Source organism: Sarcophilus harrisii, chromosome 4 (assembly GCF_902635505.1).
Source record: "Sarcophilus harrisii chromosome 4, mSarHar1.11, whole genome shotgun sequence".
Classification (NCBI taxonomy): Eukaryota; Metazoa; Chordata; class Mammalia; order Dasyuromorphia; family Dasyuridae; genus Sarcophilus; species Sarcophilus harrisii.
In genome coordinates this window covers 456,769,733-456,788,002 of record NC_045429.1, presented here as the reverse complement: position 1 = coordinate 456,788,002, position 18,270 = coordinate 456,769,733, and the positions used below count along the sequence as shown (strand labels likewise).

Sequence of the window (18,270 nt, the reverse complement as noted above, 5' to 3'; positions counted from 1 at the left end):
GGCTGCCAATCAGCTCACGAGGTCTCAGCTTGAAAACTTGAGATCACGCACCATCGCATCCCTGTGGCTCTCCATTCCAAGCTCCTCAGGCCAGGTTTGTCGGACGACCTCCCGGCGTGTTCCTCCCTTCTCCTCGAAGGAGCACACGCCGGACACGTCCCACTTGTCAGCGGCTCCACCGTCCCAGGATCAGCATGCCTGAAGCGTGTCTGGGTGAGAAGCGATGGGCTGCTGGGAGCCGTGAAGGCCACAAGCGGGAATGTGATTTCTCGGTGCGGTCAGACCTTGACTTCTCATCACTGACCTCGGGAAACGACCCACATGCCCGGGTGATGGGCGACCTTGGCTCTAAAGCTCAGCCCGGCTCAACGAGTAACTTTGGTTCAAGTTCAGTGGCACAATGAAGGGGGATTTGCCTGAGGGGCGAGGGGGGAAAGGGTGCAGGGTGGCGCGGTGCTTCCCACATATTTCGTCCCCCCTACTTACAAAGACATAAACTGCAGTCGTGGGGACCCGCACTTCTTTATTAGAAGTAGGATGAGCATCTGGGTTATCCTGAGGAACAGGCAGGGAGGAGACAGAGCGCCTCCTGAGGGAAAAGACAAATGCAAACATGTTAAAACGGAAGACGAAGCTTAGCTACCACAGGTAAAGATGGCAGACAAAATAATCAGATGAACTGTCTAAGCGGGTTGTTTCTAGTTCTTTCCCTTCCCACTCTGGCTAGTCACCAAACAACATATTTCTTAAGACCAGCCGTGTTGGTGGGCTGGTCACCAGCGCAAACCAGCAGCCCCTGTTCCCCGGGTCACAGACTCCAGGATGCTCAATCGGGCTGGGCTCGGTGCCCAGTCTTCCAGAACTACATCATCATCATTAGAACAGTGAAATGGACTGTTCTCTATCTTTAAAGAGACTTCTGAGATCAGTGCTGTGCCTCTTCACGGTCTTAATTTTCAATATGGGGAAAATCCAGCCCCGGCTCCTGACCCCAGCAGCATCCAATGCACAAATGTGTTAAAGAGCCTCTGCTGGCATTAGCATGCTGATTAGGAAGGTTAACAACAGAGAGCAAGGAGGGTGGAAGGTCCAACCACCCCAGGTCCCATCTGGAAGGGCTAAGAGGCACATGCAAAGCTTCCGGGTTAGTCCTGTGTATGTCAAGTGACGGAGGGCAAGGAAACGGGGTCAGCATCGTCTCTATGTCCCACACTCACATGCTGGGCTAAGAGTGGATAATGTGTTCACCTGGCAGCATCAGAAGAAGGGTGGTGTCCCAAAAGGGGAGACTCGGACAGACTGGAGGGAAAGGTCAGAGGTCAGCACACGGCAAGATGTAAGAAACGGGAAGTCGAGGGGGAAAAAGGGAGGGGAGGGCAAAAGCTAGAAGAAAAGCTGACATTCAAATACTTTGTATTGCTCGCATCACTGATATTCTCATGTCCGTTCCATTTCCCACTTGAACATATACAGATACATAAATTAAAAGGTGAATGTTGTCTAACCTACCCAAAGATATTAGTGATAGAGTCCAGAAGGCCTCCAGCAGGCTGGGAGAGTCGCTTACTAAAGAGGACAGGAGGACAGGTTTAAACCCTGTGAACAGTCTCCCCCCAAAACCCATTAATAGAGTCCACACAAAAAAGCAATCTGGAAGAACATCTTACCCAGAAGCCCCACAGCCCACCTGGGAGAAACAATATAGCACAGAACCAACCAGGAGATGCACACAGGGGGAGGCAGGAGGGAGAACCCAGCTGAGAGGAGTAGCAAGGGGAGGAAGAAGCCTGTCCTTCCTTCCATGTCAAGAAGCACAAACTTTTCCTAACATGAAAGGATTCTGCTCTCAAGAGTTTCAACCTGTAGCAATTCTGGCTGTTCTTAAATACTCGGGAATGAAACAAGAAGTTTGGTCCACGTGAATTTGCTGTCACCATTTCCCAAGCTGTCACGTTTTTGTTCTAAACCTCCAACAACTTTAACAAGGTGACAGGGTCTGGCCCGAGCGGAGGCCCAGCTGCCAGTCCGGGGGATGCCGGCCACACGTTCCTTCCTGTCCCTCCCGTGTAATGTGGCAGGCTCTGCCGGCTCCTCCTGCTGCCCTCGCTCTGTCCAGTCCAACACTCGCTGCTTTTACTTCCACGGGGGGAGCTAAGCTTCCCTAGGGAGCACGAGAAGTGACCTCACTTTCCCTCCCAACACACATCGTGCTTACGTGGCTGTCCGGCTGATTGCTCGAATGGGCGACGTCTCCTCAGCCGCATCTGAAGCTTCATCCACAAGCACTTCTATGTCATCATCCCTAGGGAAGGATGGGAACGTTTCTGCTTGGTGGAGTGGCTAGCGGCCGCCCCATCACGAATGCCCCGTATCGCTTCTCGTCCGTCACCACTCTCACTAGGCCTAATGTCCCAAGTCATCGCTCACACCTAAAGTTGAGTCGAGGGCTCCATAGAAACATCTACTTCTACAAACCAAGCTTTCAGCTCCACCCAATCACACCCCGGTCCCCTTGGAGTGGCAAGCAGGGCCACAGCCAGACCCGGCACTGAACGAGAACCGGTCTTGTCCAGTTCCCGGGAGAGGGGAGGGTGGTGGGGGAGATAAACAAATGGTCCCTAGGCTGAGGTCCATGTGACCGACTCCATGCATAGGTGGGCTATCAAGGGGAGGGGACGCGGGCAAAGATCTGCCAAGCATCCTACAGGCTGGCCGTGGGCATGAGGGACCAACAGAGAAGTCGAAGGGAGTCCCTACACAGCCGCTGGCTTTAAAGCAATGAACCGGAGCCTAGAAGTCACTCACATGTCACATTCAACCGTCTCTGCTGACATGAGGGCGTGGACTCCTAGCTGTTCAAAGACAATTTAGGCTTCCCAGACCAGGACCTCTGTGCCTCAGTTTAGTTGTAAAGTGAGGGAAGGGTCCCCTTTTAAAGGGGAAGGAAGGCCAGGAAGCCTGGGCCCCGACGAGCATCACTCAGTGGGCTCCAAGATCTATTCTCCACACCCAAGGGCTTGTGTTTACTTTCAGACGGGTGCAAAAGTCCGCCACTCGCTGCATTTACCATTCATAGGTTTTCGATGAGCTAGTTAAATATTATTGTTATTTTCAAAGTTAACCCTCCCCCCACTAAAAATATGCCTTCTCTCCTTGCCACTGACCCCTCTTCAACTGATAAAGACCCCAAAGTGCTTCATTCTTAAAGGCCTCCTGCTGAAGGGCAGCCTCAGTAAGGGATGGGAAGAAAACCAAAGGATGGAAGGGGAGGATCTCGCCCCCACATTAACAAGCACATGAAGAAGAGATTTACCCTCCATGCTTTGGAGTGCCCACAGATGAGCTGGGGGGCAGCAAACTTTCAAGGATCCTCTGGGTCCCGTGGGGGCTGACCCAGCCTCTCTAGGCAGGTCATTTGCCTGAAGGTCTTTATGTTAAGTGTCTTGTGGGACTGCTGAGGGAGTCCGGGAGGCCACGACCCTCAACCCCCTCTTGTGACAGGTGAAGAAACTAGACCTGGCCACATAGAGGACATATCCGACGTCCCCTAGAGGGTGACAGATGCAGCTGTCAGCCTTCAACCTGCCCCAGAAATGAGGCTACTTTTATTTGATGAAGACCCTCCCAATTATGGGGAAAGGCCACGGGTGCCAGGATCTGATATGTGGCCACAGAACAGGGGACATTGTTACTGAAGGCAGCAAGTCAGGTCCCTGCGGGCTGAGCTGGCTCAACTTGTGGGGAGATCATTTCTCTGGAGCTGGTGACTTCTGAAACAGTTTGTGGGAGCACTGAAGGCCGTACCAAAGTCCCTGCACCTAACTCCATCAGCCCACGGCTAGACAAGACCTAGGTCCTCATCGTCCCCCAGTAAGGGGCAAGATGTCTACCACATAGCCAGCACATCTGCCCATTGGGCCTGGGAAGAAACAGCCTAGAGAAGGGCTGCAAGATGCTGAGAGTGGAAAGTGGACCAAGACAAAGCAGAGTGTGGAGATGCCCAGATGTGCTTAGACCGGAGGTCCTGGACCAGCTGTGTCTCAACTCTCGCCCCCTCGGGGGCTGCACGCAGCATGAACAACAGCTGGGCGGCCTGGTGGGAGAGGCCTGGAGATGCCCTGGGTCCAAACCCAGCCTCGGACACTTCACATTTAATTGGCTCTGGGACCTTAGGGAAGTCATTTGAACCCAAGTGGCCCCCTCCCCCCCCAAATAGTGGCAGCTTACTGAGGAGCTTGGTAACCATCCCAGGACAATCACAAACATTCAGGGGCCCCCACGCCCTTCCACCACCTGAAAGAAAAGCCCTGCACATGAAGCCCCACAGCCAGTGCTTTGTTTACAAGAAGCTTTAAAGCGACTTGGGTTATTTATGAAGCCTGCAGCTCCCCAAAGCTGCCCTGAGAGGTCAGTACCAAAGCAAAGCCATTTTCTGCCTCATCTGTGAGGCATCCAAGCCTCCCAGGTGTTAAGAAGCATCTTGTGGCTAGCTGAAGCACGCAGCGCAAGGCATGCTGGGAGGCTTCTCAGTTCCCCCTTCCCACAAATGGCTATGACCTCCCGCCCCTACCCCTGTCAGAGGTTTCCTCTCCTTTTCCCTGCCCTCCTCCTCCTCCTCTCCTCTGCTTCCCTCTCCAAGGTTCTAGAACAGTTGCTTTGAAGTCTCATTCTTTTGCTAATTGCTTTACTCAAAGGACCAGAGTTAAACACAACTGCCCTCAGCTCCTCCTGTTTGGTATATCCCCAGGGAGGCCGCCCCTTCCTAGCTCCGAAATCCTGACTTCTGGGAGAGGCAGAGCCACACCCCCCTCGTGTTACACTAAGACTGACAAGGTATTAAATGCACCAAATGATCTGGGTGGGCCAGTGCCCACCGAATGATTTAGAACCAGCTCTTGGAACCGCTTCCCGGACAGAGGGACTATTCTCCTGCTTCCTCTGGGTGCTGGCCTTGGCATTTTAAGACTTGAAAACCTAGATTCTCAGCACAAGCCAAATAAATTCTGAGTCAAGCAGAAGAGAGGGCGTGGCAGACGCCCAGCCCAAGGGCTAACTCTGTGTGAAGCATGGGAGGGTTTCTGGCTCTTGGGAGAGGGCAGCTGCCAGGCTGGGCCGGCTGAGCATGAGCTGCCTTGGGCCCACCCTCTTCCCCAGCTTGGGGATGGCCACGGCTTGCAGGTTGGTGGCTCTTGACTGTCAGCAGAGTTCCTTCCGCTTGTGGCTTTGAGCCAACGGTCACTTCCTCATGTGAAAAGACAGAAAACTCTTGACTTGTCCCCCTCCTGGAAATCCTGACCATTTTCATAGGATTTGAGGGAAATGATGCTAGTGTCCCTCAGAAATTTTGCCAAGGAGGGACAAGAATCGATCCCCATGAACTAGGGCTGGGCTGGGGAGAGGCTGAAAATGAACATTTTTAAAAAAAGAACCAGGAGGGCAAGCCAAGGGGCCGTTTTTCCTCCCAACCAGCCAGGCGTACTGCTGGGGAAGAGTCCTTTGGAGCGCAAAGATGTAGCGGAAGCTCCACTAAGGAGCCTACTTCAGGCCAAGGAAACTGGCGGTGCCCTGACTGCTGCAAGGCTGATGGGACAGCCAATTTCCACCCTCTCCAGTTGTTAAGGTGGGAAGGGGGGGAGGGGTGGGGTTCCAGAATGGACCCCTGAAAACAAACAGAACCAGGAGGTTTTGGAATTTCTAAAACAACTTTCCTCCAAGAGCTGAGCTTTATTTAAATTCATATTGTAAACAACAGGAACAAGAAGCCAGGTGGTCTCAGCTCAGGAGGAGTTGACCTAGAGCTCCTTGGGGCCCACTAAGTGCATCCAAAGCAGCAGAGGGTAAAGATTGGAGCCTCCATTTGAATATTTTTTAAGAACCAGAAACAAAAGCCATCCTGCTGGTGGCATTCCACCCTGCCCCCCATATCCAAGCATTGGTGAGTAGGCTGTAGAGGGAGTAAGGTACAAGGCACAGACCCTGGAACTGGGCTGCTTGGGACACTTACGGTTCTACGGGCAATGGCTCCTTGGCGGCTTCCGCAAGCTCCTTCTGCAGCCGGGCCTGGCGGCGCCTAGAAAAATGGCCACAGCCTTAACAACAAAGACAAGCCCTCTGTTCCCTTGAGAGGCTGTTCTCTGCCCACAGGGAGCTCCCTGACTGATTCTGTTAGAACAGCCAGGAACATACCCGCGCGTCAGAAAGAACTACTCCCAAACCAAAACGCACGCGCGCCCCCCACCATATACCTGAGTCACCCCTTTCACTAGCAAATCCAGGATCATACTGGGAGAAAAGAAGTGGCAGACAAGTCATGTGACTTAGTACTAAGGGGAGAGCTGGGCTTTGAATGGAGGTCCTTTCCAGGCCGCCCTAGCCACACAAAGGAGATGAAGCAGCTCTGACATGACCTTCCCAGCTGCCCGCCCTCTCTGGCGGCCTCCTCCAGGGACAGCTCCGCTCCCCTCCTCCTCCCTGCTCCCTGTCTTTCCCAGTCTCTTCTGGCTCTCTCCCAGTCCTCCTGCCTGAACCTCTGCCCCCGGCCCCTTAATCTCTCCTTTCAGCCCAGCCTGTACTCTGTGACCTGACACATCTTAAAACCACACTTTCATCACGTGAAGGCCTTGCTCAAACTATGATGGTTTACTACACAAAAAGGGACCCAGAAAATTATGGAAAAGCCTGGGTTAAAGAATACAAAACGAAAAGTTAAACGAGCAGTACCACGTTCTACTAAAATAAAAACCACAGCACTGATAAAAATTGAGCCAAACCCACATAATAACCCAGGTTAATGAAGGGTACTGGGATTGTACAGATACTGTTAAAGAACCAGGGAAATCAAAGAGCCTCAGGACGGTTCCTCACTTCCACACCCTCACCCAACTTTCTGCTCTCCCAAGAGCTGGCTGTGTGACCCTGAAGCAAGCCATCTCCACTGGTTACCTCAGTTCCCTACACTATAAAGTGAGAATAAGAATACCGCTTACTTCCCAGGGCTGTGAGGACAGAGGGAGATAATATCTGTAAAGTGCTTTCCTGTAAATGCCAGCCACGAATTGGAACAATCACACTTAAGTGGCTGCCGTGTGCCAGGCACTGTTCTTAGACTTGGAACAGTTAAACAGAGGATTCTGCTTTGGACAGCCATGTGCCTGAACATGTAGGAGGAATCTGTCCCTTTGCCACTGGTCTCCCAAACTAAGCTGCTGCCTTTCTGAGGGCAGGACCCCTGATTTATGCCTTCCCATGGGCACTGCTGGTCCAGGGAGATAGACAAGGAGCTTGCAGGGCTCGCCTGGCAGAGGGCAGGTGCATTGGGCCCCCATGAGGAAGTTCACTGGCCAAAAGGCCCAAAGGCAGCCTCCCACAAAGGGAACCAGCCTCTTTTCTCCCCGGTGTCCCGCCCCAAGCTGGCTGCCTGCTCTGCCACCTGCCATCTGGATGGGCTTCATGCATGCCCTGGCATGGACCCACGGGCAGCCACTGCCAGGCTCATCTTTCCCACAATGACTCTGCCCTCTTCACGTCCCCTGTTCTCACCCCGAGTCAAAGCCCCAAGGCTCGCTGGGTGGAAGTGCTTGGGCAGAGCAGCCACTCACAGAGGAGAGGGGGCCCAGCCAGCTTCCTGCAAACAGAGGCTGCTCCCTAAAAGGCCTCTCGTGGGGACCTGCAGCGGCAGAATCTACTACTACTGTGCCGTCTGGCTGACAGCACAGGGTGCCATCTCACTCACATTTGGGGCTATGTCAATCAGGCCTCAGAGGGACAAAGCAGAATTAACCCTAGGGGGATTCTCCCTAAAATGGGCAAAAAAAACACCATGTGGCGACAGGGCCACAGTTCTTTGGTGAGAGAGGAGATTGGGTCTAAGCCTCTGGATCAAAAGTGGCCTAAAATTCACAGGGGACCTTGGGTGGAGGATAGGTAACTTTCTAGAAGGAAACTCTGAAGGCACAGCCCATTATCATACCAATTCTGGGCAGGAAGAAGTGAAGTATTCCTGAATGGGCCCAATGAAGATCAGGAGGGAAATTGAGGCCAACTGCCTTTGGAATGGAGGGGGATTTCACTGGGTGCAAGGAATTCCTGCTATCACCTGTGGAGAAGGTTCCCAGAGTCCCTGAGGCCGGGAAAGAGGTTAAGCACCTTGATCAGGCCAGGTCACAGCTGATCTTCCTGTACTATGACGCAACCACGATGGAAGCTGGAGCAGGTTGGGAAAAATAAACAGAAAGGAGCTTCCCAAGTCACTGCATCTCTTAATAACAGTCCTGGGCCTTTGGGCAAGCGGCCATTTCATTCCCAGTTCCCTTTCTCCCAGAGCCAGCCTAGAATATGTTCCACAATCTCAGAGTTTCATTCTTGCCTGTATCTGGCACAAAGTTTGTAGAAGTGAAGGCTGAACTACTCAATTCTTATCAAGTTTGCTTTTCTGACAAGGGAAACGGTTTTTGCATTGGGAAGAATGGAACCCAAATAGCTGACTGAGAACTGACACTCGAGTGGAGTCAGGAGACCGCACCAAACTGGTCAGCTGCCATCCGTGGGATTCAGGTCTTTAGCCAAAGACAAAACTTCAGGCCAGGCTGATGTCCTCCTCTGCTCCAGGAACTGAGCATGTGGGAGACAAGGATACTGAAAGGACTGGTGGAGGGGACTCCTGAGCCTCTGTGTGTGCGGACAACAGGAGGTCCAGCAGGGCTAGAGAAAAGCAATTTGTTTCCATTTTTGGAAAAGGAAAGAAGATTTGAGTTTGCAGTAACCCTGGCAACTTTTATTTCTAGAAAAATTCTAGGTTCTATTATTAAAAGGATGGTTTGGGGTGTTTAGAAAGGGGCCTGGATAACACCAGGTTCTGAGGACAGCAGGAAGCCACAGGCACACACGGCACATGTGAATTGTAGTCGAACACTCGACAAGGAATCTCCTGGTACCAACACAGACAAGATGGAGAGATGGGCCTAGATGGCATCACAATCAAGTATCCTGGAGACTGACTGAAATAATGAAAATCCATTAATGGACTGATGCTAATTTGGAGGAGTGTCTATATTGGAGCAGTGAAGGGATGCTCTTGGCCCTGCGTTCCTCAACAACAACAAGATCAGAGATCTGGATGAAGGTGCCTAGAAATGGGGTCAAATTGAATAGAGTGTCCTCATAGGGACCTCAAAATAGGAGATGGGGGAAGACATGATAAACCCAGAGCTCACACGAAAAGGTGAGAGTAGGTGGGACAGTTAACATGAGATGTGGCAGCTACACACACCAGGCTGCCATAGCACAGCTAATGACAGAAAAGAAGAAGACAGATCAGGGTCTGTTTAACACAGCTTTACATTATTACAAAGGCTCCATTTCCAATTCTAGCTTCTGTGATGTTTAATGATGAACACTGAAAAAACTGGCCCAACTCAAAGAGGATGGCCAGGAAGGATACCGTGCCAGGAGCAGCTGAAGGCCCTGAGGTCCCTTTGCTGGGCCTGCAGAGTCATCACAAGGAAGAGACATGATTTATGGTGGCCAGAAGGAAGAAGTTAAGAATATCAGATAGGATTTACAGAGAGGGGGAATTTAGGCTCAATGTCACAATAATTATAATACTCCCAAAGCATTCTGGGCTTTTTATCACTGCTAGATCTGAGAAAGAGGCCGGATGACCACACGTTTGGGATCTTAGAAAGGTTTTGAAGTCCAGGCTGGAATAGAAAGCCCCTGATGTCCTCACCTATCTGCCTGCAGAACTTATAAAGAATAAAAGATGTGGTACTGTTAGGTATTACTAAGAAATCTACTATACTTATAAAAAAAGACTGTCTAAATGGAGTCAGTTTAGATTACTAGAAACATGCCTGCCAAACTTGCTAACAAGTGTTTCGGCGAGGTCACTAAGTGAGGTTCCAGAAGGCTGGATTAACCTCCCAACAAAACACCACATGCTTCAAAATCATAAAATGTCAGCTGGCTTTTGAGAACTGATACCACCTTCTATTAGTGTGAAGATGCAATGGACAAATCAAAGGGGGAAGAGTAACTTTCTTGGTGTTTTCCAGAAGGGAGCTACAGGTAAAGGCTTCCTTGGGACTCCTCTAGCTTAAGAAGGAAAAGCGCCTCCCAACATTGACAACTCACCGGGAGTCCTTCTCGTTTTCTGCGTTGAGGCGGTTGGCCTCCTGGGCTTTCTCGGCCATCCAGCGAGTGACCAGCTCTTGGTTGTCCTCCGTGGTCTTCCGCAGTTTCTCTTCTAAGGCAGTAAAGGTGATCTGTAGGGCATCGTATTCATCCTTGAGTGTCTGGTTGGCTCTTTCGAGGTCCTGCAGCTTATTTCGAAGTTCTTGGCACTCTGTTTCCAGCTCGCTAATTTTTTGCAAACATTCAGCAATTCTGGAAGTACACCAAAGTGAACGAGAGGGGATGAACAAGAAGTGGGTCCCAGCCACCGATCTCTGGGAAAGTCATATTTCTACTTACTTTGCTTCATTCATCTGCATTTCCCGGTCCTTCTGCTGCATCTGGTTATTCAAGTCGATCACCGACTGAGCTAACTGGGGGAGAAAGACAATTTATTCAAAAGCTGTTGTACAAACTGCACCTGAAAAATTGTTGAGTGGCCTTCCATCACATTTCTATGGTAATGATTTTCCCCCTCCCACCTTGAGGGAACAAATGAGCCTAAGAGACAGATGTTCTCACCTCCCCACGTTTCTTGTGTAATTCAGTTAATTCTTCTTGATGTTTAATCCTCAGCTGGGCCATTTCTTGTAGCTGAGCATCATTCCACATGCCATCATGTCCTGGACTGAGATCCCAAAAAGCAGCCAAAGGAAGTAAATATGGGGAAGACAAGGAAGAAAAGGAATTAAATCAAGTTATCTTTAGGATCTAATTTAAATAACAGAACAGCAACATTCTAATTATTGAAATAATCCGTAACCCTAAGTTCACTTCCAAACTAGAATAAAAGTGAATGCATTTCTGGATTGGTGAGAAAAGGAGAGATATTTAATTATTACAGAATACCTGATCTCGTGCCTTCCTTGCAAATCATATTTTTCTGCTTGTAATTTATCAGCCAACACCGACTGAAGATCTGATTTCTCCAGCAACTTATTATCTGTCAGAACAAGAAATTCAAGAATAAGATGCAAACCCAAAGGCACACAGCCAGAATTCAGTGACTGCTGATATATCCTTGATGATATTTGTATAAAAGGTGTTTCACGATCTACGTTAAGCTCCTCTATTAAGGTGAGAGTGCCATTAGTGGCCTTGATGAATCTCTAATAGGCAGACTCTGAATGGATTTCATTTGAAGCACAGGCTGCAAAGGTGGAGGAAGGGTGTGGAGGCACGCCGTACACAACACTCAATCAGGGGCACTAGGAATGATGCCGAATGGAAACCCGGAAACTGGGAGCTTCCCGCCTAAGGTCCTCGGTGATCATTTACTCTATTCCATTCCCTTTTTAGCCGAGGAAACCAAGGCCCAGAGCCCGAGATCTGCTCTGGATCAACTGGCTGTTAAGTCGGCCCAGCCCTGCACGTACTTAAGCAGTAAAGCTACTGCCATGTGACCGCTGGTTTGCTAACACAAAGGATACAGTTCATAAGCTCAGTCCTGGAGTTGAAAGGGAAGAAACCCGAGTTTAATTCTCTCATTTTACAGGTGAGCAAATTGAGACCCAGGAAGGGGATCGGTGACAAGGGAAGAGGAAGAGGCGACTTTTAAATTTAGCTCCTCTGCCCCAGAGCCAGACTTGAACCTCAGTGCTTCCCGTTCTGCTTCAAGTACTGCTTCTCACTCAGATTCTGCTGTTCCTAAGCTGCTGCCAGTAACCAGTTAGGAATGACCAAAACTTACAAGAAGAATTCTCCATTACCTTCCAGTTCTAACTTCACACATGGCACTTTGTGTATGGATGGGCAGGCACTTATTAAGCACCTACTATGTATGTTTCAGACACAAATCTTATTTAATCCTCACAATAATGTTAAGAGATGAAGGGTTGTTACTGTGCCCATTCTGCAATGAAGAAATTGATACAGACAGAAATTAAATAGTTTGTCCAGGGTCACACAGCTAGGAAGTGTTTAAGGCTGGATCTGAACTCAGTTCTCTTGACTGCAGGCTCAGCACTGTGTCCACTCTGTCGTCAGCTGCCAGGAAATGACTGTTACAACTCTCAAGGAGGCTAAAACCCAGCACTCCTTAACCTGTTTGTGGCTCCTTCCACTAACTAGGTGTTTCACCTCCAGGGTGTCTATGACTACCCATTAACTTCCCTCTGGAGCTTTAGGCTTAACCCCATGGGCCACCGGACCCTCTCCAGGTTCCATCGTGCATTCTTAGTCTATCAGCAGCTCTCACCATCAAAGCAGGGTTTCTGAAAATAGACTTGACAACTTCTGAGAGCAATGGCAGCGGCAGCACCTACGGTGGCCATTTATTTCAGTCATATGGAGCAGAAATATTTTAAAAAACCAGTTAAAAGTATCCTGCATCCATGATGCTATTTTAGGTCTTTCAGTGCTTTCTTTTTCTCTCTAATTTCCTTTTTTTATAAGGGAGAATGGAAAGACACTACTCTGACACAGAAAGACCACAGGGAAACGGGCAAAGTTGAGGTTTGTTGCTGACTGGGGAAATGCCCCTTCCCAAGCATCTCGTGTCTAGTTTTCCAAGGAAGAGAAGGCTCGGAATCAGCCCAGCAGCAGTAAGCGAGCTGCCCTCTCAGCTCCCAGGGACAAGCCATATGGCTTTATAAAAACAGTAATGCCTTAGGGAAAGGGCGCTGGGCTAGCCCAGGGAGGAAAAAACAGAAATCAGGTACAGCATCACAGACCTGGAAGGGCCTTGAAAGGCCATGTATTCCCAGGGTACATCACATCACACCAGGGTTAAGAAATGAAGCCCTGCAGCTCTTTTTGTACTGGCTAGAAACTAGAAAATGAATGGATGCCTGTCAATTGGAAAATGGTTAGGTAAACTGTGGTATATGAATGTTATGGAATATTATTGTTCTGTAAGAAACGACCAGCACGATGAATACAGAGAGGCCTGGAGAGACTGACAGGAACTGATGCTAAGTGCAATGAGCAGAATCAGGAGATCATTACATACTTCAACAGCGACACTGTATGAGGATCAATTCTGATAGAAGTGGCTTCTTCAACAATGAGAGGATCCAATTCAGTTCCAATTGATCAGTGATCAGTGACAGAACCAGCTACACCCAGTGAAAGAACACTGGGAAATGAGTGCGGACCACAACATAACATTTCCATTCCTTCTGTTGTTGTTTGCTTGCATTTTTATTTTTCTTCCCAAGTTATTTTTACTTTCTTTCTAAATCCGGATTTTTCTTGTACAATAAAGATAACTGTATAAATATGTACACATGTATTGTATTTAACATATACTTTAACATGTTTAACATGTATTGGTCTACCTGCCATGTAGGGGAGGGAGGGGGTGGGGGCAAGGAGGGGAAAAGTTGCCACAGAAGTGTTTGCAAGGGTCATTGTTGAAAAATTAGCCGGGCATATATTTTGTCAATAGAAAGCTATAATAACAATAATAAAAAAGAAAAGAAGCGAAGCCCTGGATATGAAACGATATCGGCCAAGGTTACCCGACGGAACAGCTGTAGCATCAAGCCCCAAACCCACGTCTAGTGATATATAGAGGGGCTGCCGTCGCTGGAAGGGGCCTGAGGCTTCTGATGCAAGAACCTGAACAAATATTTCTCCTATAAAACTGCTGACAAGCAGCCGTCTGGGCCCACTTGAGCTCTTCAGCAGAGAACTCATTATTACAACGGTTGCAGTTGCTGATCATTCCTACCCTAATAAGCAATTAACTCTTCAGACAGAAGTGCTGCAGATGGGGCAAAGGTGTTGGGAATCTTGAAAAAGAAATTATGCTGAAAAGCTACCAGTGTAGCGCTCTGAGGGGTTGAATGACAGTCATATATAGGAAGCACCCAATAATGTTGGTATTAAAGTGTAAAAAAAGCCAGCAATCGCATACATGGCAACTCTTAGAAGGAAAGTCTCTAACAAGTAATTGTCTAATAATGCCACAAATTTTAAACATCGCCGTGTACTTAACTTATGGCATTATTAGACACTTACTTGTTAGAGACTTTCCTTCTGAGGTCTAAATTTAAAAAGTTAATTCAGAGTGTGCATGTTTTTACTTTTATGTAAAAAAGTTAAATTTTAATGTTACAGTTATTAAAAAAATTTCTAAAAATGAAACCGACTTTCAGAGGCAGCCTACAACTATGGGAAGGGCAGCTGCGCCCGCAGCCCTCATCAGCCCGTTTCTCTAACAAATCCCCAGCAGGGCAGCGGAGGACAAGGCTTGCAGTCACCAAGGCCCGGGTTCGGGTCTGCGCCGAATGAAAAGGGCCCCGTCCCCTCATCCCAGCGGGCTCTTTGCGGACAAAGAATTGTAGGTAAGAGCAAGTGCACTGGGCCAAGAGTCCTGCCCTCGGGGAGTTCACAGGGAGGAGGAGGACAAAGGGGAGCCCGTGGCTCTCCGCTTCTTGGGGTTCTAGGGTCCAAGGGAGCTGTTCTCTCAGATGGCGTGGTAAGAACCGCCCCCCTCTCCCCCATTCCTATAAAAGTCGCCTCAAACTGTCCGGGCGGAGCCACGGAGGCTGGGCTGAGCCCCTGGCTTAGGTTCGAGCAGAGTCCAGCCGTTTGGGGCAGGCAGGACTGGGAGCGGGCTAGGACCGAGCCCCCCCAGCTCCTTTCGCACCGGGGATGGCCCGGGGGAAGCCCTCGCCCCCGGGGAGAAGTGGGGGGCAAACTGCCGGGGGCGGGGCCCCCCTCCCCCGGGCGGAGACGAGGGGCGTCCAGCCCCTCCCCCCGTGCCACGTGACTAACATGTGCGGGCTGGGGGCGGCTCTGGCTGGCGACCTTACAAAGAGGCCGAAGGGCCCCAAGCTCCTCGGCGCGGGTGCCGCCCCGCACACACGGGCCGCGGCTGCGCGCTCCAGGACCCCGGGGGCCGGAGACTCCGCGGGGGCAGGGACCCCGGCCAGGCCCGCGGCGTCTCCGCCGGCCTTCCCTCCCCCACCGCCGGCGCCGTGCACACTTGCCTGGCCCCTCCCCCCGCCCCGGGGACCGAGGGTCCCTCCCTCCAGGCTCGGGCCCCCTTCCGGTTCTCCGGGCGCCCGAGCACGCGGGGCGGGGCCGGGCACTCACACTGGGCGATGATCTCCTCGAAGGCCTGCCTCTGGAGCCGGTCCCGCCGCCGCAGCTCCTCCGCGATGTGGCGCTTCCAGCTCGGGAGCCCGGCGCCCCGGAGGCCCGCCGACATCGCCGCCGTCACCGGCCCGGGCCCGCGCCGCCCCCCGCCGCCTGTTTCCGGCCGACGTCCGCCGCACTCGCCCCGGCGCCGAGCATCGGGGTCGGCGCCGGCTCCGGGTCCGGATCGGGCCGGGCCGGGCCGCGCCTCAGGGCTTCCGTCGCCTCCGGCAGCCGCTCGCTGGGTGCACAACGGCGGCTTCCGGTCCGTGCCGGAAGCGAAACGAGCGCGGGCCAGGAAGTCCTGCCTCCCCCGCCCGCGACGCCGACGTGCGTGCGCTACGCAAGGGGCGGGGCGACGTCTCCGGGCGCCCTTCGCGGTCGGACGGGGGTGGGGTTGGATCCGGAGGCGGGGCGTGGCCCGTGGGCGGGGCTTCTCGTGCAGGGATGCTTTCTCCCTCTCCCCTCCCGGGCCCCGCGCGTGTTTGCAGCACCCCGGGCGCCGCCCCCGGCCCTGCTTGGATCCCCTCCGGGACGGAGAGCTCACCACCTCCTGGAGCCTCCCGTTCTCCTTAGCTGCCGCCTCACGGACGTTTCCCGACTTCTGGCCTCAGGCTGTCTCTGCTCCGTGGGCGTCCCTTCTTTCTGCTTCCATTCTGTTCTATTCAACTTCATTCCACGCGGCTCAGCTCGGCTCGGTTCCATTCAGTTCTATTGCGGTCACTTGCCTTCCGGACCCCGGGCAGTTAGCAAGGCCCCGACCACGTGCTGGGGGGTGAGGGTCCGCCCCCCCCCCCGCCCCGCCTCCCTCCCCCGCCTCCCTCCCCCTCCCGCCTCCCCCGCCTCCCCCCCCCGCCCCGTCAGACAAAGTGCTGCGGGGTCCCTTGTGGGGGCGCAGGTCCTTCCGGCCCGAAGGGTTAGCCTGGCAGAAGAAGCTTACGGGCACTGGGCAAGGGCCCGGCAGAGAGGTCCTGGCAGAAAGGCTAAGGGTCAAGGTCCTGTCCAGGGGAGGCAGGTGGAAGAAACGGGCGCTGAACTTCTCCAGCGGGCGAGTCCCTGACAGCCAAGGGAGCGCCCCGGCCTGGAGTTCCGGCGGCCCCTCTGCAGGGGGCTGAGCCCAGGCGCCCCTTTTTAGGACTGACACTTTGGCTGAGGCTCCTTCAAGCAGTTTCTACCTCATCCCCTCCCCTCCCCCCCAGTCAGAGAGAGAGACGGACAGACAGGCAGAGACAAAGGGGGCAGACAGGGCAGGGCAAAGAGAGACAGACAGAGACAAAGAGAGGGCAGGAAGAGAGAAAAGAACGACACACACATAGAGACAGAGAGAGAGAGATAAAGACAGAGAGGGGGAGATAGACAGAACAGAGAAACAGAAAAGAGATGGGGCAGGCAAAGACAGAACAGGGCACAAAAAGAGGGCAAGCAGAGGAGGCAGACAGGACAGAACAAAGAGAAAGAAAAAGACACAGAGAAAGCAGAAGACACCAGAAGAGACAGAGAAATAAAGACAGAAGACAGAAACAGAAGAAAGAATAGAAGAAAAGAAAAGAAAAGGGGCAGAAAAAGCAGAGAAAGGGAAATTTGGGGGCTCCCTTGTCCTGGCCCGGATGAAGGACATCCTCATCCCACTGGCAAACTACCCCCCTTTCCCCAGGACCCCTTCTTGGGCTCAACCCTAAAACCCTTTATCTTTGGGGCCACCAAAAGTCACATGGAGCTTCCATGGTTAGACGTTTTCCTGTGAATGAGCGTCCATTAAAAAAACTTTCCTTCAAGCTAAATGGTCTATTTATTCAGTGGGCTTCCTCTGACCAAGCATCTTGTCATCAGTTGGTAATAGGATGCTGAGGCAAACAGAACACTGACCTTTAACAGAACCGACCCAGAGAGAGAGGTGGGTACTGGTCCTCAGCATTATGCTATGGGATACATGAAAGTTTAATGGTCACTTTAAAGTAAAAAAAGGAGGGGATCTTATAATATACTTCAGAGCTCATAGGATGTAGCGCTGGAAGGAACCGTGGAGATCCTCAAGAAGGGCATCTTTCGGATGAGGCAGCCGAGGCCTGAGGACACTCGCAGGCTGTGCCAGAGAGCACTGGGTTTCAGTCTGGGTTTCTGGGTTCACGTCCTTGCTTTGCTGTGGGATTCTGGGCACTTAATCATTCTAAGAAAATGGCACTAGAGGAATTGATCTGGTCTCTCTGGAAATGCTACCAGAGCCAAATAGGAAATATCCAATTAATGCAACAATTCAGTTACTAACATCTATTTCAGTTGTTACATTCAGCTGCGTCAAGGCCCCACGTTGGGACTGGGGGGACAAAGAATGACACAGTCCTTGGCCTTCAGAACGTTTACAGTCTAATGGGGCTTTTTGACCTTGGGTAAGACCCTTAAATTCCAGTGGCCTCAGTTTCCCCATCTGTAAAATGAGAATCATAAGAGCTCCTACCTATCTCTTAGGGTTGTTGTGAGGATCAAAGGAGATAAGTGTGAGATTAGTATGCTGCCTAATACATAGTATATGTAACATAAATGTTAGCTATTATTATAAAAATCTCATCTGATTTAATCCCTTCTTCTAAGATGGTCTTTTTTAAAATAAAAGATTATTTTCAAAATTTATACAAAGATAATTTTCAACATTTACCCTTGAAAACTTTGTGTTTAATATTTTTCTCCCTCCCTTTGCCTCACACCCTTCTCTAGAAGCAAGTAATCCAAGGTAGATTAAACATGTTCAATTCTTCTATAATTATTGTGCTGCACAAGAAATATTAGATCAAAAAGGAAAAAAAAAATAAAAAAGAAAAAAAATAAGAAAGAGAAAAAAAAAAGCAAGCAAACAACAAAAAAGACGAAAATGCCACGTTGTGATTCACCCTCAATTCCCACCGTCCTCTCTCTGGGTGCAGAAGCTCTCTCCGTCACAAGACCATTGGAACTGTCCTGAAGGGTCTCATTGATTAAAGAGAGCCACGTCTATCAGAATTGATCATTATATAATCTTGC

The 18,270-nt window shown here is 51.0% G+C and overlaps 1 protein-coding gene and 1 non-coding gene across 7 annotated transcripts in view; both read right to left on the bottom strand.

The window, feature by feature from the left end:
* ATG16L1 (autophagy related 16 like 1) overlaps positions 1–15,580 on the bottom strand; it is a 28,091-nt gene extending 12,511 nt beyond the window's left edge. For 2 of the 6 annotated variants that reach the window (XR_004234104.1, XM_031968178.1), the window contains exons 1-10: positions 15,214–15,580; positions 11,020–11,113; positions 10,693–10,798; positions 10,471–10,544; positions 10,132–10,383; positions 6,005–6,070; positions 2,216–2,302; positions 1,510–1,566; positions 1,249–1,299; positions 487–589 (exon numbers count right to left, since the gene is read on the bottom strand). Coding sequence is in view for 5 of the 6 variants with exons in the window: in XM_031968178.1 (XP_031824038.1) it covers positions 487–589; positions 1,249–1,299; positions 1,510–1,566; positions 2,216–2,302; positions 6,005–6,070; positions 10,132–10,383; positions 10,471–10,544; positions 10,693–10,798; positions 11,020–11,113; positions 15,214–15,328 (1,005 nt within the window). In the remaining variant the exon portion in view is untranslated. The remainder of the gene's footprint in view (positions 1–486; positions 590–1,248; positions 1,300–1,509; positions 1,567–2,215; positions 2,303–6,004; positions 6,071–10,131; positions 10,384–10,470; positions 10,545–10,692; positions 10,799–11,019; positions 11,114–15,213) is intronic. The other 4 variants (XM_031968181.1, XM_031968180.1, XM_031968182.1 and 1 more) reach the window with 4 other exon arrangements.
* Positions 21–305, bottom strand: LOC111720827. Its single transcript, XR_002770327.1, has one exon.
* Positions 15,581–18,270: the final 2,690 nt, after the last annotated feature.